Below are 24,117 nucleotides of genomic sequence, written 5' to 3' on the forward strand. Positions count from 1 at the left end.
CCTAATTATTCTATTCCTCAGGGATTGGGGTGGGGGAGGTAGGTTCTCATTATAGACTAGTTAATCCATGTGAGAAAATCCAGGCAATAACTCTCAGCTGATACCACCTTTCAGCTACCATTTGGCTTTTGTGAATACCTGAAAAATGTTGGACATTAACTCTCTCTTGGAGTTGCAGAATTTGGAGTAGCACAAAACTTTTGCTTTGACTATATTAAGACTATTGGAGGGACCATAGGTGTAAAACATGATTAGATTTCAGATTTCATAGAGAATTCTCCTTGAAGAAATCGAGCTCGGTGCTAAGGATAAGCAGGCAGACTTGGAGGTGATCATTTGTGTTAAATGCAAACTTATAGCATATTAAGTTGCATAACTCAGAAGTAGACATATTCAACAGTGTACAAAGACAGCATTATTGGGGTATCAGAAAACTTCAGGAGTACGGAAAATATATTGGATATGATATTTCAAACCATCTCTAACTCTGGATAATAAAAGTGAGTCTGTCAACAGTAAAAATGACCCATAAGAAAAGGACACTCTAGAATAGCTTGCACTCCCTGATCAGTGCTTTGTACTAGTACCCTGGAAAGGAAGTTAGCAGGTACACATGCTTTATAATGAGGTTAAATCCAATAAGTTCGTGTGTGGTCTCATTATTGAACACAATATCACATCAAATTCAAAGTAAGTGATGCTTACCTGGCAGGGGAGATACCGAGATCATGAAGATGGCTTTCCCAGGCTGAGGCTTATTCGTTGCACTCCAGATGTGCTGACCCCTGTGATTTCCCCAAATGTTGGAAACTCAACTGTATAAGTTGTGGTAGTGGGGGGCTGCATTCGCACTCTCTACTGGCAAAATGATAATAATAATAACAATAATAATAATTCAAAGTAAGTGTTGTGGAAATTATCCCAGGATATGGGAGTACGTTGGAGGAAGGAGTGGGCTGTGTGTGTAGGTATTACATACATTGTGTAACTTACATCCTTAGACAAAGCATTGCTTTGTGTAAGGCAAGGGGCTAGGGGAGAGCTATATGGGCACTTGCAATTGTGTTTTTTTGTGTGTGATAAAGTAGATAATCTGATATGCTATCCAATAGTGAACACCATGGAAAATAAACTTAGTATGATGGAACCTTCCAGGTAAACTGGTGAACATTGCCATACTATATATACACCCCAGTGTTGGTCTTCCTTTTTTCATGCATAAATTATATTCCATAGTTGATCCAAATACTTTGTTTTGCCTAGTTATTTTATCCTTAGGTCATTTTTTTTAATCCTTAATTATGTAATTTCCAACTTTGCTCAAGATATAAAGCGCTTGCTGAGAAATGTGCTTTGTCATATTTGAGAACTTCGGCGTAATATGTATTAATCATTTGGTTAGTTTTATAGCGTGAGGCATCTTTGAGTAATGTATTGGATAGAAACAGAAGCACGCTGTACCAGGAAGTCAATTTCCAGTGTAAAAAACTTACTTATTCTTGTCAGGATTCATCATTATTAAAATCAGATAAGATACTATCTTTATGGTTGAAAGGTTTTGATCATACACAAGTGAACTCATTTTTAACACGTGGCAACTATGTTAATTAAAAAAGGATGAGTGAGGAATTCTTAACTTTACCATCATATGTAGCATTAATATTTTGAATTGAATCATTTTCTTAAGCAGTCTTGACTTTTTGGAGTATATATTTTTCTACCAGTCGAGCTACAGTGCTCAGCTGAAACAGATTTATGACCTTTTAAAAATAATGATGGAAAACGAGATCGGAGGAAACATTTTAGTATCGGCTTTGTTCTGAAGCCTAAACTGCGAACTCTCCAGTTCTTGAAGGCTTTGAAATGCTGATTCCAGCCTTCTTGTGGGTCCTTAAACACCTTCTCAAATGACCCATTTTAATAACCCGAAAGCTATTATATAACGAGCAGCCATAATTTAGTCCAAGGCTCTAGGGGGACCCTCACAGTTCAGCAATGAATAGTTAATGCAGTATAATGTTTAGCAGGTTATTAGTTTTCACTATACAAATGCTGATCAGGGATCGCTTTTATAAGGTGTTTAAAAGAAAATGTAATTAACTGGTTGCGTGCTTCTGTTGCAGCTCAAATTGAAATTATTCCATGCAAGATCTGTGGAGACAAATCATCAGGAATCCATTATGGTGTCATTACATGTGAAGGCTGCAAGGTAAGCTGTTTTAATTGTTGTTGTTGTTTCTATTAATGTTAGCATATATCTTTGAAATTCTTAGGTTTTACTTCTATGCCTAAAAATTTAACTCCTGGGAATTTAAAATGATGAGAAATGACAGGATGGAATATTTTGGTGTTAAATTACATGTAAATAAATTATATATATATATATTTATGCCTTCCATCAAATTAACAGGAGGCTAGAGAAAGCATTGCTTATCACTTCTAACCCCAGAATTGATTGATCTAATGAACAATATCTTTGATTATCTTTTTTAAAAAAGAAATGACTCTAGACTTCTATAATGTCCCTGTAATAAGTTTTATAAGAAGACATTTGTGGTCCTGGCTGGTTGGCTCAGTGGTAGAGCTTCAGCCTGCTGTCTGGATGTTTCAGTTTTGATTCCCAGTCAAGGCACACAAGAGAAGCAATTATCTGCTTCTTCCCCCTTCCTCTTCTCTCGTATCTCTATCTCTCTTTTCCTCTCCCACAGCCATGGCTCAGTTGGAGCAAGTTGGCCCTGGGTGCTGAGGATGGCTCTATGACCTCGCCTCAGGCACTAAAATGGCTCGGTTGCTGAGCAGCAGAGCAATGGCCCCAGATGGGCAGAGCATGGTTCCATAGGGGGCTTGCTGGGTGAATCCCTGTTGGGGCCCATGGGGGAGTCTGTCTTTCTGCCTTCCTGCTCTCACTTAAGAAAAATAAAAAAGGCATTTGCAATAAGTTCAATTGGAATATGATTGAAAGTCCTTTGGAATATGATTGAAAGTCCTGTTGTTGGCACACAGATGTTGACACAGCTGGCCAAATTTTGGCAACACTGTGAGAAAGAACTGAGCTCTGGTCCTGCTGCCACCACTTGTCCATATTGTTTTGGGCATGTCTTAATCTTTTAGTGACTCAGTTTCTTCATCCATAAAGGGGGTATAACACCTGTTCTTCCCATCTTTTAGAACTAATCCGAAAATAGAATGAAAGGCCATAAATAAAAGTCCTTATAATCTGAAAAGTGCAATTTAAATCTAAGCATTGTCATTCTTCTTGTTGTTATTAGTACTTTCATGTTAACTGACACTGATCTCAGGGCCGTCGGTACAGCACTTGCAGAATAGGGCACTGAGAAATAAAGATGTTTATCTCGGTCACTGCAGACCCCCAAACCTAGATTGCCTCTTTTATTCAAATTTAAATTTATTCAGGTTTAAATCCTCCTGCTTATATTGGAAGGGCCGGGAGACAGCTTACAGGATAAAACGGTGCAAAACAAACCAAACAGCATCTATTTAAACATGCTGACGGCTCCTGAGACCCCCGATCGCCACTGAACGGAGCCTGAGTGAGCCCTACGGCATTTTGAAGCTGAGGAAAAAAATAAAATCCACAAATTTGGTTAGCTCTCCTTTAGCAAAATTAGAAAACACAATGCCATAAAATACAAAATCACTTCCAGACACAAATAACCACTGAGAGACTGCAGGGAAATTTGCCTCATAATTTCCTTAAGTCTTTGTTTGAACATTTGCCACTTAGTACATGTATAAATGCTTCAGACTGAGCCCATCTTGGTGAAGCTTGAACTTTCTGCACACCACTGAACACACGTAATAATTTTTTTTAAAAATCACTGGCCTTTCAGGAATAGGGGGTTTGCTCCCTAAAGGGGAATTTGAATTATTCACCTCTGTGGTAACCCTCAATACCTCTGGGGTCGGGATTACTAAGGAAAGAAAAACAGTCATGCCCTTTTACTTACTCAGTCTGCCCTCTCTCAACATTAATTAATTGATTAAAATAAAACAAAATGAAATGGACTGCCATCTCAGAGATGGCTCTGCCTGTGACAGCTGTCACCTGATTGGCTTTCAGAGTTAATTTGGCTGACATGGCCAGGCAGGCGTAACACTGCACCCTCATCCTCTCTGTGTTCACACCTTCCCAAATCCGTGTCACTGGTAAAGATGACGTGGCCTTTCTGGGTGAAGACTATGTGGACAGCCATCCTTCCCCACCAGGAGTTGCAAACAGTGGTGATTTTTGTGCACTGCATGTCACGTGGGTCTTCTCTTAAGTCGTCTGGGTCCTAGGCATTAACCACTCTGAGACCTTCATTCTGCCCGGGAACCTGATTGCAGCCTCTGAGTTTTTCAGTAATGCCACATGTGGTTTTATGCTGCAAACTGAAGTGAGTGTCTAGGAATGAGTATAGGGGCTACTTCCTGTGATCACTCCAACAATTCAGAACATTAATTACCAACATGCTATTCAATAAAAACTAATTAGACTGAATACCACTGTTAACTTAGTCAAGAACAATGTAGAGTGTCGGCCTGGCGTGCAGAAGTCCCGGGTTCGATTCCCGGCCAGGGCACACAGGAGAAGCGGCCATCTGCTTCTCCACCCCTCCCCCTCTCCGTCTCTCTCTTCCCCTCCCGCAGCCAAGGCTCCATTGGAGCAAAGATGGCCTGGGCGCTGGAGATGGCTCCTTGGCCTCTGCCCCAGGCGCTAGAGTGGCTCTGGTCGCGGCAGAGCGACGCCCCAGAGGGGCAGAGCATCGCCCCCTGGTGGGCAGAGCGTAGCCCCCTGGTGGGCGTGCCAGGTGGATCCCGGTCGGGCGCATGCTGGAGTCTGTCTGACTGTCTCTCCCCATTTCTAGCTTCAGAAAAATACAAAAAATAAAAAATAAAATAAAAGAACAATGTATGTTTTCTTTTTATCCCCAAAGTTTATGACAGAAATAAAAGCAATAGAAAAACAAAGGGCAGCTATTATTTCACAGTTGTCACTTTTCTAGATTCTCTTTCAGATCTTGTCCAAATATGGACTCAATGCCAAAGTGGTTTTCGGTTATCTGTATTCCTCTCTTCAAAGTCACAGAAACAAACAATTAAAACTTAATTTTATTAACAGATTGGGTGGCTGCCAGGCCTGGGACCTATAAAGTGGTGTGTGTTTATATTTGATGCACATAGTATTTACTGTGCTTATTAGTTTCTTTCCGTTATAACTAACTTTTCATTTCTGGTTGTGGTGAAGTCAGGAACCTTCTGGTTAGTCATTGATGTTGTTGATTTATCATGTTCTAACCAGGTGTAGATAGTTACATTATAAAAGACTGTAATTCATCTCTGCGTTAGTATCATTAGACATAAGGAAAATTTATAATTAGGTATATAAATAGGTATCTAATGAGAGGGAAAAAAGTGACTCAGTCATTTTCTGAGCTAATCATTTTGTGAATGTATTTTAAATTGCATTTAAAATTGACAACCTGAAACCACAAGATACTAGAGGACCTAGTTAATTGCTGAAGTGATTATCTATTTTATCACATATTGGCTCAGGTAAGCAACGCCCTTGAATAGTGAAAACGGTAGACATTTTGGTAGCTCTTTCTCTGGTTCCTGGGTATTCACAGCTCACCCCACCTGTTCCCCTCGCCTACCTACAGAGACAGTGTTGGGTCATGCTTGTGCTCTGACTCTGGACTCAGATTGCTTGGGTTTGAATTCCAGCTTTGCTCTTTGGCAGCTTGAGCAACTACCCTACCTCTCTGTGCCTCTGTTTTCCCCAACTGTAAAATGAGAATAGTAATTGTAGGAAACCTCATAGGGTTATTGAATGTATTCCGATAAAGCACTGAGAAGTGTGCCGGGCACAGAGCAAGCACGAGTCCATGTTGGCTGTCATTTTATCATTCCTGGCCAAACTCCTTATGCCTGATTAATACTGTCCTGGGTAGCCTGACCTGTGGTGGCGCAGTGGATAAAGCGTAGACCTGGAATGCTGAGGTAGCCGGTTCAAAACCTGCACTTGTCTGATCAAGGCACATATGGGAGTTGATGCTTCCTGCTCCTCCCCCCTTTCTCTCTCTCTCTCTCTCCTCTTTAAAAATGAATAATACTGTCCTGGGTAGTCAGATAGTATTTCAGGTTATCTACGAGTCCAGTCCTGATTTTTGTGAGTAATTATGATCTCTTATATAGACTCATGCCAATAAAAACAGCAAAACTATGAGCACCCATCTTTGGACTAGACACTTTATAAGCATTGTAAAGGAGCCAAGGACATAGAAGGACTCATCCTTCCGTCAAGCATTTCCTGGTATAGGTGTAGAGATGAGGCCAGCATAGGATAAGCTAAATAGCAATGCAAGAGCAAAATAATAGAGCAAGGCCACCGTCTATAATATGACATAAGGAGCACACATCCTCTAGGCAGCAGAAGCCTGCAAATGGAGACATCAGTTTTAGGGACAATAAGTAACCCAGTGTGACAAGCAAGGGGTCACTATCTGTGGACTGTGGATACCCCATTCCCAAAATTTTAGGGACTCCATTATGCTAAGGTTTTTATTTTAACAGTATTTTACTTGTTCTTTTGAAATAAAGAGATAACAGTGTACCAGCCCACTCAAGCCTAGGATGTTGCATTTCAGAAGAACACAGAATCTATTGCATCCCAGCCCTGGGTGAACACTAGGAGGGGGTGTGAGGGAAGCTGAAGTAGTCCTGCCCGAGGTGGGGGGGGAGGCTGCACCTGGAACACACAGGCAGAGGAAAAGGCCCGAAATAAAACAAGAGGCTGTGGATGTTCAGGTTAAGGTTCAGTCTTCAAAGTAAATAAATGCGGAAGTGCTTATAGAAAACTGACCATTAGTTGAGGTTTTCTTTTGAAAAATGGTCTTACTTATCATTCAACTTCAGTTCCTAGCTTCATCACTAGGTAAGTGACTGCTCAGATGATGATGATAAAAAAATGTATCTCAAAACAAACACACACACACACACACACACTTTTTTTTTTTTTTGGTATTTTTCCGAAGCTGGAAACGGGGAGGCAGTGAGACAGACTCCCGCATGCGCCAGACCAGGATCCACCCGGCATGCCCACCAGGAGGCGATGCTCTGCCCATCTGGGGCGTCGCTCTGTTGAGGCCAGAGCCATTCTAGCGCCTGAGGCAGAGGCCATGGAGCCATCCTCAGTGCCCAGGCCATCTTTGCTCCAATGGGGCCTTGGCTGCAGGAGGGGAAGAGAGAGACAGAGAGAAAGGAGAGGGGGAGGGGTGGAGAAGCAGATGGGTGCTTCTCCTGTGTGCCCTGGCCGGGAATCGAACCCAGGACTCCTGCACGCAAGGCTGACGCTCTACCACTGAGCCAACCGGCCAGGGCCACACACACACTTTTATATGTATCCTTGTAGAGTTTTTGGTCTGCAGTTTCTTTTTTTTTTTTCTTCAATAGAGACAGAGAGTCAGAGAGAGGGTCAGATAGGGACAGACAGGAAGGGAGAGACATTAGAAGAATCAGTTCTTCGTTGCAGCACCTTAGTTGTTCATTCATTGCTTTCTCATATGTGCCTTGTCCAAGGGGCTACAGCAGAGCAAGTGAGCCCTTGCTCAGGCCAGCAACCTTGGACTCAAGCCAGTAACCCCACGCTCAAGCCGGATGAGCCCATGCTCAAGCCAGTGACCTCAGGTTTCCGAACCTGGGTCCTCTGCATCCCAGTCCTATGCTCTCTCCACTGCGCTGCCTGGTCAGGCTACAGTTTCAACTGCAACTTTTTAAATGTTAATGCACAATTGAGTATTGAAATTAGTGAATTGACTTCTGATTATGTTTATGACCCTTTACTCTTGATAGGTCTTAGGGGTAGCATTTGTTTGCCAATATATTTAAGATGTCTTTAGCTTAGCTTCCCTTTTCATTCAGTAAAGGAAGAATTTGGAAGTTTCTTTGCATTGACAAATCCATTACCTGAAATTAACAATAGAAAACCTTTCCAAAAAGCTACATTGATAATCATTATTTATTTATTTATTTATTTATTTATTTATTTATTTATTAGTTCTGAAAGAGCTAAAGCAATTTCTGGAGCTCTTTATGTATTAAGTCCATAAATGCTCCTTTTAGGCCCCAACTTTTTTTTTTAGAGGATTCTAATATTTTTATTTCAGTTGTGAAATGTCACTAGTCTTGGACCAATTTTGTCCACTTGCCAACATCAATGCATTCATGTTCAACATTTTTATTTTAACATTTTGTAACACTTGGCCACACTGTTAGAGGTAGCCATTTAAAAGGAAAATCGGACGTAGCTGTTATTGCATACTGTGACATCAGTTTCAGTTCTGCTATATACAAGTGATAAGGAAATGTGTTTAGTGCAATCTTTCAGTACTATGATGACAAGCACAAGTGGTAAAGATGTGTTAAAACCCCAGTTTACCTCAAAATGACTTGGATTTTTTTGGTTTTTTTGTTTAGGTCTTACTCATGTATCAGTAACTGTAGCCCTTTCTCAACTTACAGGCTTTTGGCCTTGTTGTAGACAGGGCTGTAACATAGTGTCTGGGTCAAGGTAGAGTCCTTCACGTATGCTTGGGAATCACTGTTGCTGAATGTATTCTCTTGAATTGGATCTGATTATAGCAAATCAGAGTATGGCAAAGCAGATACTGTCACTTAGTAAATATTACACACGAGGTCAGCTTTAATCAGAGATCATTTGCACATACAATTCTACAGGGAAGCCATCCCTATTGAATGAGAAAGTAATTCAAGAAACCTGTGTTCCTGAGATTTATTGCTGCCAGATATTTAAGTGTAGGGCTTATCGGTGATTGGAGGAAATGACCGTGCCTTGCCTGTCCTGTCCTGTGTTTGAGGGAAATAACCACTCCCTCCCTGTCCCTATCCCGTGATTGGAGGAAATGACCGTGCCTTGCCTGTCCTGTCCTGTGATTGAGGGAAATAACCACTCCCTCCCTGTCTCTATCCCGTGATTGGAGGAAATGACCGTGCCTTGCCTGTCCTGTCCTGTGATTGAGGGAAATAACCACTCCCTCCTTGTCCCTATCCCGTGATTGGAGGAAATGACCGCAATAAAAGTGTTTTGCGAATGAGGTTACCTGTTCTTTTATTTCTTTTATAAAGAACAAATTTCCTTCTTCATTTGCCTTTTTGGGAACTCTTATTCCTGGCCTTCATTTTAATTTTATTATTTCTTCACCTTTTTTCTCTCCTTAATTTTAATCTATGCATGTCCCCTCTTTACCCCTCAATAAAATTAAGTTGACAATTATATTCTTTTTTCCTTTATCCAGATAATTAGCTTTCTGCCCATGTTTATCCAAATCTATTTCTTCTTCTTCCTTACCCCCATACTTTTGAACATTCTCAACAGAAAGTTTCCAAGATAAATAAAATCTTAATTTAGTGTATGCTTTTATAGGATTCTCCCTTCTTCTCAGCCTCAGAAATCCCACGGAAGGGAGACATACACCCACTTCAACAGTCCCCCAATTCCAAACTTTTTCTTGTATTGGAAAATACAATAATTCGGGCAGGCATGCAAGCATTCACCATAAATCACAGAGTTATGAATAAATCTTGGTTGTCAAAAGCAAATGTGTAGCCGTTCCAAAGCGTCTGCCATTAGAATTCGGCAAGGCAGCTGTCAGCTGTTTTCTTGTAATTAAACAGCCAATGAGCAGCTAATTAAGACATATGTGTATACAGAAGTGGAAGTGGGTATGTTAATGAACTGTAGGAATCAATTCATTAAGTGAAAATTGTCAAAAGACCAAACATCAGATCAGCATTTTAGCCTGTGCCTCATGGAGAAGGAGCCCAGAGTCAGAGGGGAGCCCTTCAGAGTGAGACTCCTGAGCCTCTTTCCAACCGCACCCCCCAGTTCTGTGTCCCGCCAGCCCGCACTGTGGGCAGAATTATTCATCACCCCAATAGGAAATGCCAGGTATCTTTCACAACTTTTTAATATGTAGAGCAGGGGTCCCCAAAACTACGGGCCCACGAGCCACATGCGGCCCCCTGAGGCCATTTATCCGGCCCCCCGCCGCACTTCCAGAAGGGGCATCTCTTTCATTGGTGGTCAGTGAGAGGAGCATAGTTCCCATTGAAATACTGGTCAGTTGGTTGATTTAAATTTACTTGTTCTTTATTTTAAATATTGTATTTGTTCCCGTTTTGTTTTTTTTTACTTTAAAATAAGATATGTGCAGTGTGCATAGGGATTTGTTCATAGTTTTTTTTATAGTCTGGCCCTCCAATGGTCTGAGGGACAGTGAACTGGCCCCCTGTGTAAAAAGTTTGGGGACCCCTGATGTAGAGCTCGCAAATAAAAGTGTTTTACTAGCTATATATTAATATTTATTATATATGTATATTTATTTAATAACCTATAAAATGCCATCTCCTTCCCCTTGTGTCTGAACCATTCTATGGAACTTTGACTACAGGACTGAAAAGTGAGGGGGTGATTTGTTCTGTTTTGTTGTTTATCTGTTTTTGTTGGGTCTGCCCTGCTTGTTTGTCTCAAAGCTTTTTTTGGTGGGGCATTAAGAAGTGCATGAGCCTTTGGAATAAGATGCACTCAGCGTTCAGGAGTTCAATCCTGGCTCCTTCCCTTACCTGCTCTGTGACTTTGGACACATGGCTTATCCCTGGCGTGGCCAACAGTTTTTGCCCCCCGGGCCAGATTAGAAAGCAAACTTTTTTCATGGGCCGGACGAAATATCAAAATTAAAAAATGTTAAATATTAATACAAAAACGATTCGTTTAAGTAAACAGAATTTTATTATGTAATTTGTTTATAAATAAATGTAAGTAATTTAGTACAACAAATTAACAAAAAAACTAATGTGACGTGTTGAGGCGCTTTGCATTGCCTATTGTTTTTTTAATATCTGGCTCTATACTTGTAGTAGCTATTCTTAACACAGCCTCCAAATGTAAATCATTCCGTCTTGATCTTGTTATACTTTTATTTAGATTCATCAAAGAAAAAGTTTGTTCACAAATATAAGTTGAGCTGAAGATTACTAAATATTCCTTGGCAAGTTTTTTTAAATTTTCATATTTTTCATTATTCAATTGCTTATAAAAATTGCACAGACAAGTACAAAAGTTGTAAATCTTTACAATGGAATTTTAAAAAAAAGAATAAAGTATCGCAAATCCATTCTACCAATTACTGGAAGTTAACCCCAGATTAGTCACACATGGAATTCTTTTCCACGTATCACTATCTTCTTAAATATCTCAATTTCCAATAATCAAAGATGCTTCCACTTCTGAGTAGCTGAGATTTTAACTTTCATTGTTGTACAATGGTTAGATATCGTATAACGATTTAAAAGAACCACTTATTTCATTTCCACAGTGCGTCGTGCGGAGAATATTAAAAATTTAATCGCTGGTCGCATAAACTCATTACACGGGGGCCCACGGGCCGTATGTTGGCTATGCCTGGCTTAACCTCTCTGCACTTTAATTTTCTCATTTGTAAAAGACATATAAAAATACTTTGCAGAGTTGTTGTGAATTGCAAATAAACCAGGTTTGCAAAAGCATCCACATGGTGCCTGATACAGAAGAGGTACCCTGCATCTGATTATCACTACCGTTCCTATCACATTTTTACCATCATTTTTTCCTCTGGACATTTATTTAGCAAGTAGTTGCTGACTTTTCTAAGTCCTGGGTTAGCTGTTGGAAACAGAAAAACAAACTAGTCAGTGGCAGTGGCAGGTGAGTAATGCAGTGACTTAAGGGATATGAGGGGGTACATCCAGGGCTCTGAGGATTCACACAGGAGGGCCTCCTCAACCAGCCTCGGGAAAGGCAAAGTCAGAGAAAGTTCCCAGAGAAAGTGAATTCTGGAAAGGAGAGAGCTTTCCAGGAAGAAAGTGTGTGTGTGTGTGTGTGTGTGTGTGTGTGTGTGTGTGTGTGCGCGCGCGCGCGCGCGCGCGCGCGCACGCATGTGTGTGGGGGGGGGGGATGGGGGGGGTAACCCTCGAGGAACTGTGAACACAGTAGTTTAGCTTTGGCCAGAGTGAGACTTTGAGAAGAGGGTTGAATGCAGGAGATAGTTGCTTAGATAGGTAGTCATAACCTGGTCATCAGTAGGGAGCCGTTGAGGGCTAATAAACAGGGAAGTGACTTGATCAGGTTTACATTTTTTGGAAAGAGATCTTAAGCAACTGTGTGAAAATGAATTGGAAGGAATGAGAATGGAAACAGGGAGACCAGTTGGGAGGCTGTATAATAACCAATTATGGGAAAAATAGAACCCAAAGGAAACTTGAGAAAATTGCAGTAACAGTGGAGAGAAATAGGTACATTTGAGAAATATGAAGGTGGCAAGAAATAGCCTACTTTGGTGACTGTGTGGATATGAGTGTGGAGGAGGTGGAGATGCATGAGCCCATCTTTCTGCCTTGAGTAACTAGAGTAAAGGTGGTACCCTTAACTGAGCAATCAAGAAAACACTGGAGGAGACAAGTCTGGGAAAGGGTGAGTGGGCTGGGGTATATTTTGTTCTAGAATGAAGATAAAGCCATTCACCTAAAGTTTCTGGAGAGTGTGGGGATGGCAGGGGAGGAAGATGGAGCTATAGAAGGCCAACTGACAACTTTGGGTCAATTGCTATTCAAAGCAGGGAAGATTTATTCAGACAGCCTGATGGGAAGCTGGGTGTCCAGCAAGGACTGGGCTCAATCCAGTCACATGCTGGTCAGTTTTCAAAAGCTAGCTAGCTCTCTGGAAAACAGTGTGTGTGTGTGTGTGTGTGTGTGTGTGTGTGTGTGTGTGTGTGTGTGTACCTTTAATATCTATTTCACTGATTTAATTTTACACAATTTACAAAGAGTCAAATCTGTAATACTCGTTATTTATGAACTTCATACAAATGACTCTCACTGAGTGATCTCACTGGTTTTTGCTAAGCTCCATACCGGTAGTTGCAGTTGGCAAAAGACTGTAGCACCAACACAAATGTTGGTTGATTTTTTTCATTTACATTAATGAATACGAGGAAAGTGAAACAAGGAAGACACTTTGGGACTTCACTCATGTGTCAGTAGTGATGTGAGCAACTTCGTTGCTGAATCACATAATAGGTTTTAAGTACTGGAAGAATATTTCCTCAATTTTCGTGTCCTATTTACAATGTGATGGCTACAGAGATGATATACTTTTAAATTTAACCCACATTGTTATCATTTTCTTCATCACTTTTCAAAACTAGACAATAAGCGGAACAATAAATCAAGTCTTGATTTGTAGCACTTGCCGATTTCTATGGTGTAAATATTACCACCACACCATTGATTTCAAGCCTCTTAACAAATAATCTCACTGAATACAGAGAAGGGGAGAAATACACAATAACATGCCATAATGTAGTTATCCCCACCATTCAGTAAGAATTATGTAAATAATCTCTAGAACATGGATAATAGCAAAATGATAAAAGAATAAGTTGATTTTTACTAATGGTTATGTTTAACAGTTGGCTCATGGAAGTTGAACATTCTTCTCTTGCAACCTAGTATGAAACTTTTCCCATGCACCTGTGCCTCTGTCTGGTCCTGGGAGCTCCAATCTAAAGGGACTGATGAACAGTTTCATAGTTTAGAGCCATATTGTTAAAAACAAACAGGCAACAGAATTCTCCAGAGAATGAAAGGTGGAACTCAGACATAAAACTCAATGACAGGCATTCTTCAAGGTCAGGTGAAATAAAGGAGGAGGAAACACTGAGTTCTCCTTGCCACAGTGGAAATGCAGACAGGAAGCTGAAGTGCAGGGAGGCCGTAGGTGAGCAAATCGAGACTGCATGACATTGGTTTATTAGTCTAATACTTCTGGAAAGATACTGGAGTGAGAGGGCACTGCATGGAAATCTATAACACCAGAGTTTGAATCCCAGCACTGACTCTTTCCTGCCCTGGGACAACCTCAAACAAGTCACTTACCATTCTAAGCTTCATTTTTGTTATCTGCAAAATCAGAAACCTAGGCCCTGGCCGGTTGGCTCAGCGGTAGAGTGTCGGTCTGGTGTGCGGGGGACCCGGGTTCGATTCCCGGCCAGGGCACATAGGAGAAGCGCCCATTTGCTTCTCCACCCCCCCCCTCCTTCCTCTCTGTCTCTCTCTTCCCCTTCCGCAGCCAAGGCTCCACTGGAGCAAAGATGGCCCGGGTGCTGGGGATGGCTCCTTGGCCTCTGCCCCAGGCGCTAGAGTGACTCTGGTCACAGCAGAGCAATGCCCCGGAGGGGCAGAGCACCGCCCCCTGGTGGACAGAGCATTGCCCCCTGGTGGGCAGAGTGTCGCCCTGGTGGGCGTGCCTGGTGGATCCCAGTCGGGCGCATGCGGGAGTCTGTCTGACTGTCTCTCCCCGTTTCCAGCTTTGGAAAAAAAAAAAAAAATCAGAAACCTAGAGTAGATCTCTGTTCCTGTGAGACGAAGGCAGCAGAGTCTTAGGAAACTGTATTAACAACCAAAAAGCCCATCAATAGATGACTGGATAAAGAAGATGTGGCACATATACACTATGGAATACTACTCAGCCATAAGAAATGATGACATCGGAACATTTACAGCAAAATGGTGGGATCTTGATAACATGATACGAAGCGAAATAAGTAAATCAGAAAAAAACAGGAACTGTATTATTCCATACGTAGGTGGGACATAATAGTGAAACTAAGAGACATTTATAAGAGTGTGGTGGTTACGGGGGGGAGGGGGGAATGGGAGAGGGATAGGGGGTGGGGAAGGGCACAAAGAAAACAAGATAGAAGGTGACAGAGGACAATCTGACTTTGGGTGGTGGGTATGCAACATAATTGAACGACAAGATAACCTGGACTTGTTATCTTTGAATATATGTATCCTGATTTATTGATGTCACCCCATTAAAAAAAAATAAAATTATATTAAAAAAAAAAAAAAAAAAAAAAAAAAAAAAAAAAATACCTATTAAAATCGACATTTCTGCTCTTTTGACTGACAAATATGATAATTTCATGTTGTTTAAAGTAATATGTATAGCTAGACTACATCCCTGGACCTTCTGTTTCAACAGACTTAAAGCGTATTTTTTAGAAGCTCCATGGGTGATTCTGCATCTGTTTGAGAACTACTAAAACCAGATCATCTCTCAACTCCCAGTTCTAAAGGCCTGTTTGTTTTCTGTTTGCAATAACTGCATGTTAGAATGCTGCCACTAGGTGGGGATAGTGTGCCACAGTCACACCAAGCCTATACTACCTTGAAATTCATCATGGCGGCTCTCTGCTCAAGTCCAACTTTTTTATAATGGTACATCTCTATGTAGTTTGACATCTGTAAAAAGTAGACCTTTAAGAAAGCTAATGAAATAACTCATTAGCTTATCTTTTAGAAATAAAACTCCAAAATTATGTGCTTATATCTTTCCTAACTAACTCACAGCTTCAGCACTTTCTCTGTTCTTTCTACATACCTCCTTAAATTCCACCCCAAACGCCATGCACTGGCTTGTACTGCCCCTGTTCTCTGTGTGGCCTCAAACTCCCCAACCCCTAGAACCAATGTCTCATCTCACTCATTTCTCAGTGTAACCCTCTCCAGGGTTGCTTACTGGTCAGTCAGCATCCTGCTTCTGCATTTATGAGCATACGTCTACATTTAGGTAGGAAAGTATCTACCATACCTTCTACTTTTCTTCCTCTTCCTTCTCACTCTTCTAATCTTTCTTCCTGTTGTGTATTCATTAGCTTTAAATATTTAATTACGTTGACTTCTTAAATGTTTATACCTCTGAGAAATCCCAAGGAATGGTGAAAAGAAGAGTTGAGGGGGAGGGGGGAGGAAGACCAAGCCCTCATTCTATCTCACATGCAGAGTTCAGTGTTTGTTTATCTGTGTCACAGAGCATAACTCTCTCTCTCCCTTCGGGACTCTCACTTTATAATCCCACTTGACCCCTCCTATCAAGAATTTGATAGCTCTCCTGTGGCCATGACTATTGACTTAGTCCAAAAGAAAGACCTCTTCTCTGGTTCCTATCGCTGCTACCCCAGGTAGTTGCTCAACTGACTCAATGAAGACTTAACTACTGTGAAGAAAAGGTGTCTCTTTGCTCGCTTCTTGTCCCCAAACCCTTTATCATCATCATCATCATCATTATCATCATGCCCTCTCCGAGTTTCCTTATAGCAGAGCAAACTGGTGGTTATATATGGCATCTGTGCTAACATTCTGGAACTTTATTAGTGGTGGTCGATGCTAACTTGAGTTTAATACGTGAAAACTAAAAAGTGTAAAAAGAAAAACAAAACAAAACTAAAAAGTAGCATCCTTTTTGTTAACGACACAATTGTTTTTCAAGAGCTGTATCTGTTTTTGAAAAAAGTAGAGGAACTAGAGATCATCCTGAGAATACTAAAGGTGGGAAATAACCCAGACAGAAGGGTGGCAGGTGCTGTGATTTGGTGTACTGACTAAAATATTGGTTGACAGCTTGGCAGCCCCCAACTACTGCTTCCATTTAAAGAAATGAAAGAGATTGGCCAGTCTCCATATTCAATGATTGTAGAACAACATGGAACAGGTTCATTGCGAAGCAAGCAAAACTCAACCTCAGCTAAAGGACAAGCAAATAAATCCTGATCCTAGATATTTGAAGTGATAGACCCAGGCACGGAGGGTCCGAATGGTGGTACAGTCTCAGTAAGGACTGAAATACCTTTTAGCTTTCATAGAGATTATGTGTTTCAGACTAAACTGAATACCTAGACAGCTGGCCTCTTGGTATCTCTTTCTAAGGATTATCTGCCTCTGTTACCGTTTATATTTTCTTGAATTCTCACCATTAAGCCCCAAAGAAAGCTTTCTTCTCACTTCCTCTTCACAGAGGAAAAATAAAAACCACAGCTTTAGATATTTTGAGAAAAGAGAAACTGTCTCATAGAAGAGGCCAGACTTGATGTAAAGGGGGTTTAAAGTACAACGGAGAGACAGCCTGACACTTTGGGCCCCAAGCCTTGGCCGTGTTGAGGTGAGGAGAGTGGAGAGGAGGTCAGAGGTCAGTGCCCTGCTCCTCCCTCCCAACCCAGCTTGGCTTCCAGAAGGAAAGAACTGGGAACTCAGGTCATATGACCCTATCCATCGACTTAATCCATATAGTCCCCCAGCCATTACAAAAGAAAGCAGATGCACTAGTTGTTTTTCCTGAGTGCCTCACACACCTTTCTGCCTGCATATTGTAAAAAATCAAAAGCAGAGAAACAGAAAGAAAATTAAGATCACCCATGGCGCCATCAACCAGTGCCAACAATTCTTTTCATTTGGGAGCATAATTTCTTCCAAGTTTCTTCTATATTAAGTATGTGGATTTTTTTTAAAAAATTGGATTATATTGTGTTAGTTCTTCAACTGCTTTTTTTTTTTAATTCAGCAGTATATTTTATTTCTGTTTTATGTCAATAACTGTATTTCTGAAATTCCATTTTTAATGGTTATTGAATGTATGGATATCCAATATGATTCTTCCAATTCACTAGTGTTGGACATGTCGTGTCTTTATAAATTGTATATTATACCTGGTGCTGTGATGGACATCCTTGTAGTGATCTTTGTACCATTCTTAATATTCTTTCAGGATATATTCCCTAAGGGAGTCATTACAGGTTCAAGGGATCAGTAGTTTTTAAGGATTTTGATACAGTTGCCAAGTTGGCCTCCAGAAAACTCTTTAGGTGAGAGAGTATACCCTTATCAGCTCACCCAGCTCTCTGCTAGTTCTTCAGAACTCGCCCTCTCCCCTCTTCACTCAATGTCCCTTTTGTTGGCGTCATCTGACTTAACCTTTCAAGATGTTAAGATGATAATGCCCTTGTGTACATTTCGTGGCTCTGTTTCTTAGAAATAACTTGTTACCTTCTCCTTCTTAAAACAATAAAAAAGATAACCAAAAACCGCCCATATGTTTGGATATTAAGAAATGTGCTTCTAAATAACACATAGATTAAAGGAGAACTGTATTGAAATTTAGAGCATGTTTTCAATCAAATGATAATGAAAATACTACGTAGCAAAACTTGTGGGGTACTACTAAAATCTTATTTAAGAGGAAAACTTGCAGCTTTGAGAATAAACACTGAAAATTAAGGAGCTAGTAAGGATCCAGCACAAGAAGGTAGCAAAAGTGAGTGAGTGAGTGGATGAAATCCCTGAAGTCAGCAGTTCCTTATGCATCTTCCTATACCCTCTCAGCTCCCAAACAGTGCTTAACTAACATGTGGAACTTGATGAACATCAAAGTGGATTTGTTAAATCGTAAAGGTCATGATACCGAACATGTGGTGTTTTCAAATTGTCGGAGTTAATTGAGTATCCCCAATCTGATTGATCTGCCAAAATAATCCATCCAGTGCCATTTAATTTCTGGGACAGTAGGTTCTGACTCGGGGCATGCAAGACACCTAAGGGTGGTGAATTTAAGGCAGTGGTTCTCAACCTTTCTAATGTCGTGACCCCGCAATACAGTTCCTCATGTTGCAGTGACCCCAAACCAAAAAATAATTTTGGTGGCTACTTCATAACTGTAATTTTGCTACACTTATGATTCGGAATGTAAATACCTGATATGCATTATGTATTTTCCGATGGCTTTAGGCCACCCCGCCGGGGTCGCGACCCACAGGTTGAGAACCGCTGATTTAAGGGGTTTAGTAGAGATTACCACAGTGTACAGGGATTGCAGCCACCCTGGGTTACAGTAAGGATGCTGTTTCCTTATCTCTAGACATCCAGAGAAGTGTTTTGTGCTTATTCTACTAAAAATATTTTGGAGATAAAGGTTAAACATAAGTGCCTTTGTACTGTTCCATCAACACATTGCTTTTGATCATCAGAAGCTAAGAACAGGGCCTGATCCTGTGCCTCTTCTAGAGGCAACCGTCTGCCAGAGTTAAAGAAAGTTTTGTATGTGTAAGGGACAGAGGGTTGGGCTCGAGGGATCAGTTTTACTCAAGGAAAAACGAGTGACTTTAATTTCATTAATGGTCTCCTGGATGATTCTGCTACAAGTTTAATTCTCATTAAATATGAAAGCCACTCCGTTCTTAGTGTACTGCCTTTCAACCGTATAGCCCCACTGACACTAACCTGTTTTATATCTTATAACTGAATCACAGGGCTTTTTTAGGAGAAGTCAGCAAAGCAATGCCACCTACTCCTGTCCCCGTCAGAAGAATTGTTTGATTGATCGAACCAGTCGAAACCGCTGCCAACACTGTCGATTACAGAAATGCCTTGCCGTAGGGATGTCTCGAGATGGTGAGCACTCCCAGCTTGAGTCGTACGTTTGCATGGGGTTATGAAAGTGCCTTCTGAAACCCGGACCCAGATCTGCCAAAATCTGTCCTTTCTCCCCTGGCGGTTTTGTGGGTTTCCTAGCAGTTACTGCCTCCTCCATGATCCCTTGCAGTCAGCTGACTGGCTGATGAGGGTGGGGATGCATGGGAGAGATGTGTATGGGTGGTCAGAACACCTTCAGAATTCTGCTGTTTCAGACACTACAGGTGGATGAATTGATCGGAGGTTAGTGTCATCTGAGGGCCTCGGTAAATATACCTGCTGTAGGCATTTTCTCTAGGAGGAAATGCAGGTGAGAGCTACTTGTTACGTGCTTTACACTAGTGAGCTTATTGGATGGAATTAGCTTGTATGCTAATTGGATACTTTGAATCACATGCCAAAGTCAAATATTTGTACATGCAGAATGTGTAAAAATAGTATAAAATGTGGCTCAGTGGCAGATTTTTTTTTTTCATTACAAGAGGCTATTTTCAGAAATAGAGACCATCTACCATTCAATTGCAGAACATTTCAAGATCTTCCAAGAAAACTATCTTAAGTGCACTGAATAATCAACACCAGATTTCAAGACAGTTATTCTTATATAAGGAAACTGGGCCGAAAGCACAGCGGGTACATTTTAAGGTCTTTTCCGAATATACTGGCTGGCTCTCTTAAGAGATCCCTTTGAAGGAAACATCTCTTCCAATAGAGTTTCAGTCTGTGGAAAAAGACTTCAGGATGCTGGGCAGGCATTCCGAAAGCCTGTCCTCCCCATAATCAGAGGTTCTTGGGGCCTGTGGACCTGCCTAGGCACAAGTAGTGGTGACCTTCAATCATGGGGCAATTCTAAGGTGGCCTCTTAGAATATGTAAAAACAGATGTGAAGTTTTTCGCCATCGTGATACGCAAGTCACCGAACTTGCACCGTAATCTCAGAAATCCCTGTAACATGCAACTCTGCGGAGTTCATCTTCAATGGCCCTAAACCCACAAACATGAGTTCATCTCTTACGAACTTACAAGTTAAAATCACCACCTGTTTGCACATGTTCTCAATAGCAGATATTTTCACTTACAGGATGGTGTGATTACTGTTGCTAATATGCAAGCAAACATTAAAACACAATTCAGAGTCACAGCAGAACAAGTTTCACCCATGGGTATTAATCCCCTGGGGTGTTCTAGAACACGGATTCTTTCACACAAAAATCGAATGCCTTCAGTATGCCTTCTGGAGATTTTGTATGGAAGTGACAGCACATGTTGTGGGCTTAGAGTGGATCTGAAGGCTTATACAAATTTAGGCCTGAAATTCAGAGACGGCATCAGCCTAAATGCTGTCTAACCAGCCCCACCCCCCAAGTTTGTTCCCTCACTCCTGGAACGTGGAAATTGACCAGTATCAAGCTCACTTGTTTCCTCACTGCAAAAAGACAGCATGTCCTTCTTGGCAGAAAAGGAATCCACCCCGGGAGCAGCCTTAGTTCCCAACTTCATATCCTATATCCTGTCTCCTTCCCGTAGACTCACAGCATTGGGATGATGGTCAAATGGGTGGATTCATCTCCTCCATCAGGTGTAAATGTAACCACAATCAATTAGAACATCTTCATCCCTCCAGCAGAGGCTTTGTCTAGACCAGTTGGGTAAGGCTGAAAAGTAAATGGGTTAGTGGGAGAGTTCAGACCGGGAAATCATATGGCGTTTTTCTTCAAAGATATGAGTGTTTCAGGAGAAATCATATGGGATTCGGAATGAACTGGAAAGTTACTCCAGTCATTGCTCCACTTGAAATATGGGGACATTGCAAGGAGAAGTGTTGCAAACACAAATTTGTCCAGCAGGGAGCGATCTTACATAGTGTTTACCCTTTCCAGAATTCTGATCCTCTTTTTACTTGAGGCAAAATAAGAACAGTAGAAAGTATCATTTAAAGATATACCCAAGTGTTCCACAGGGACCACCATGACCCGGCATAGGGGAGGGGGCTTCTTAGGTAGACCCAGAGATGTCATTCAGGGAATAGGGAATTGCAAAGGCTTTGTCCAGTCTTTTTAAGTCTTTCAGTGAAGACCCAGACTTGGATGTTGGATTGGGAAGAAACTTACTTGAGTATACGGAATAGTGGAATCAATGGAAACTGAGGTTAGGCTGCTTGTGCCTTAATGTACCTCTGTGAGTCTGTGCATTGGTCTGAACCCTGGGAAGAGAAAGAGATGGTCCAGCCCAGCTGCCTGGGTGCAGAGTAAACAAAGCCGTTCAGTCACATACCAGTGGCTCCCACTGAGCCTGGGGTCCTATGACAGCAGGAAACCATAGGTGGCCACTGCCCCAGGTCTCTTCTACCCAACCTCCGTTCCTCTGGATGTTTCTTTGCTGTCCCGGGTGTGGGGTGGACCTGTCTTCACCTCTGGATCACATCCTCATTTTGTGGTTGCATGGTTTTTGATTGAGATTGTATGAGACTGCAAAGGATCCCAGAAAGCATGCCGGAGAGGCTAATGAAGAAAAGCATATTGTATATGGTGTGGTTTGGTTCTTTTATTCCAGCTGTAAAATTTGGCCGAATGTCGAAAAAGCAAAGAGACAGCTTGTATGCAGAAGTACAGAAACACCGGATGCAGCAGCAGCAGCGAGACCACCAACAGCAGCCCGGAGAGGCCGAGCCCCTGACTCCAACTTACAACATCTCGGCCAACGGGCTGACAGAACTTCATGACGACCTCAGCAACTACATCGACGGGCACACCCCCGAGGGGAGCAAGGCAGACTCTGCCGTCAGCAGCTTCTACCTGGACATACAGCCTTCCCCAGACCAGTCAGGTCTTGATATCAATGGAATCAAACCAGAACCAATATGTGACTACACACCAGCACCAGGCTTCTTTCCCTACTGTTCTTTCACCAATGGAGAGACTTCCCCAACTGTGTCCATGGCAGAACTAGGTAATGGCTTCCATGTTTCTGTTGGGATGCGCTACGTATGCCCTTTGAAGTAAATGGGATATGTTTGATTTTCCTCTAATGAATTATATTATTAAAATGATGGAGCTAGAAGGGAAGTTCACCTTTACCATTTGGACCCCTTCATAATTCCCTCCTACCTGCCCCCTTGCTCTAGACTGCCCACTGCTTCCTATCATATATGTCAGAAAAACCTTGACCTCTTGGCATCTGAGACGGGTTAACATGAACCTAAAGCAGTCTTAACATTCCGCAGAAAACTGTTAAGCTCAGGGAATGGCCTCCTTCACTTTGGTGTTTACTTAGTTATGTTCCAAGTATTGCTTTATACCGAAAGTTATAAAAATGGCAGCCCACAAACTGAACCTGGCCCACAGACGTATTTTTGGTCCAGTGCAGAGTTTTAAAATTTTGAATCAGTTGCCAAAATTTAAAACCTGAACAATTCCACAAGAATGTCCAGGTTCTCTGTGGGAGGAAAAAAAAAAAAGATCTAGGTCCAGGGGTCCAACAACAACTCGCTGGCAACTACTCGGTGCTGACGCCTACACATGGGCCCACCCCACTGTCTCTATTTGTATGACTGCCCAGCGCCTGCAGGCATCCAAGTTTTACAACCCTGATGTATTCTATAAATATTAAAGGGACATTGGCTTCATTACTTGCCAGAATGTTTTAGTGATGGATGTTGGTGATAATACTGATGAATTTCTTAGAAGACTCACCATACCAAAAAAAATAAATTAAAAAAAATTTTTTTAAAATATATATATGTAATTTCTTTATTCCCATGACATTTTTGCTTCTTGAGGGATGTGACCTTGAAATATTGACAACACAGACAATGAACAACTTGCCATTTCAAGCGAGTCGTATTAGCATCCTCTGATATATTTAATCGATGTTTAAGGGTAGTGCTATTATTGTTAGAGAAACTCGGAGAAGAACCTTTGCAGTTTTAGAATTTGGTTTGTTCTTCGCGACCATTCCTTGCACGAGATTATAACCCTTGGGGATATTTCAATTAGTAGCTGTGGAGATGACTAAAAGTTAATACAAGGAGAGAATGAAGACTTCAGATGGAAAAGAATCAGCAGGTTCTGACTCGAGCACAGAAATCCTCAGTTCACAGAAAAGAAATGGTTGTGTTCTTTAGATGGTTTCTCCACCTCTGTACCCCATAAGACATTTTTAAGTGAAATTTATATTTCCAGTAAAATCTTTCTCCAAATAGAACAAATTGAATGTTCTTTACAGTTTTTACACAAGCCCCTCTTTATGGGTCTAAATTTAAATCCTCAAGCGCAGGGACATTTCAAGCCTGGTCTTTAACCACTGAACAGCATTAAAGGTTTGTCACAGCTCTTTTGATTAACAGAGAAAACCTCTGAACTAGAAGCCAAGCTGAGCAGAGGTAGTTTTGATTTTATTTTTCTTGAACTAGAACAAAAACCTCCCATTTTTATCACGAAGTCTTGGTTGGCTGAGCCTTAAGCAGAACCATAATGAAAGTAAAATTTTTCAGAAATGAATAAGGATTTGATTGAAAGCTGACATGATATCATGAAAAATGACCTGGCTCACACTCTCTTAGGTCTGCTTCTACCTTATCATAAATACTAGTGAATCTATCCTGTTTGCTTCTCAAATATTTAACCCTGAAATAAATCCACAGGGCTTAGTCAAAGTGTTGCCCTCGAATTTGGCAATACCTGAAGGGTGCAGAAATGGCTAAGCCAATTTCCTTGGCTTCCTCTTCCCTCACAAATCAGTTTCTTCTTCCATGCT

The 24,117-nt window shown here is 41.4% G+C and overlaps 1 protein-coding gene and 2 non-coding genes across 4 annotated transcripts in view; 2 read left to right on the plus strand and 1 right to left on the minus strand.

The window, feature by feature from the left end:
* RORA (RAR related orphan receptor A) overlaps positions 1 to 24,117 on the plus strand; it is a 773,250-nt gene that overhangs the window by 734,128 nt on the left and 15,005 nt on the right. For both annotated transcript variants that reach the window (XM_066343789.1, XM_066343790.1), the window contains 3 exons: positions 2,124 to 2,209; positions 19,200 to 19,341; positions 21,916 to 22,311. In XM_066343789.1, the coding sequence (XP_066199886.1) occupies positions 2,124 to 2,209; positions 19,200 to 19,341; positions 21,916 to 22,311 (624 nt within the window). The remainder of the gene's footprint in view (positions 1 to 2,123; positions 2,210 to 19,199; positions 19,342 to 21,915; positions 22,312 to 24,117) is intronic.
* Positions 698 to 859, plus strand: LOC136377681 (U1 spliceosomal RNA). Its single transcript, XR_010746358.1, has one exon. It is a non-coding gene; the product is annotated as a U1 spliceosomal RNA (small nuclear RNA).
* On the minus strand, positions 7,308 to 7,383 carry TRNAA-UGC (transfer RNA alanine (anticodon UGC)). Its single transcript has one exon. It is a non-coding gene; the product is annotated as a tRNA-Ala (tRNA).

This window comes from Saccopteryx leptura, chromosome 6, assembly GCF_036850995.1.
Source record: "Saccopteryx leptura isolate mSacLep1 chromosome 6, mSacLep1_pri_phased_curated, whole genome shotgun sequence".
NCBI classification, from domain to species: domain Eukaryota; kingdom Metazoa; phylum Chordata; class Mammalia; order Chiroptera; family Emballonuridae; genus Saccopteryx; species Saccopteryx leptura.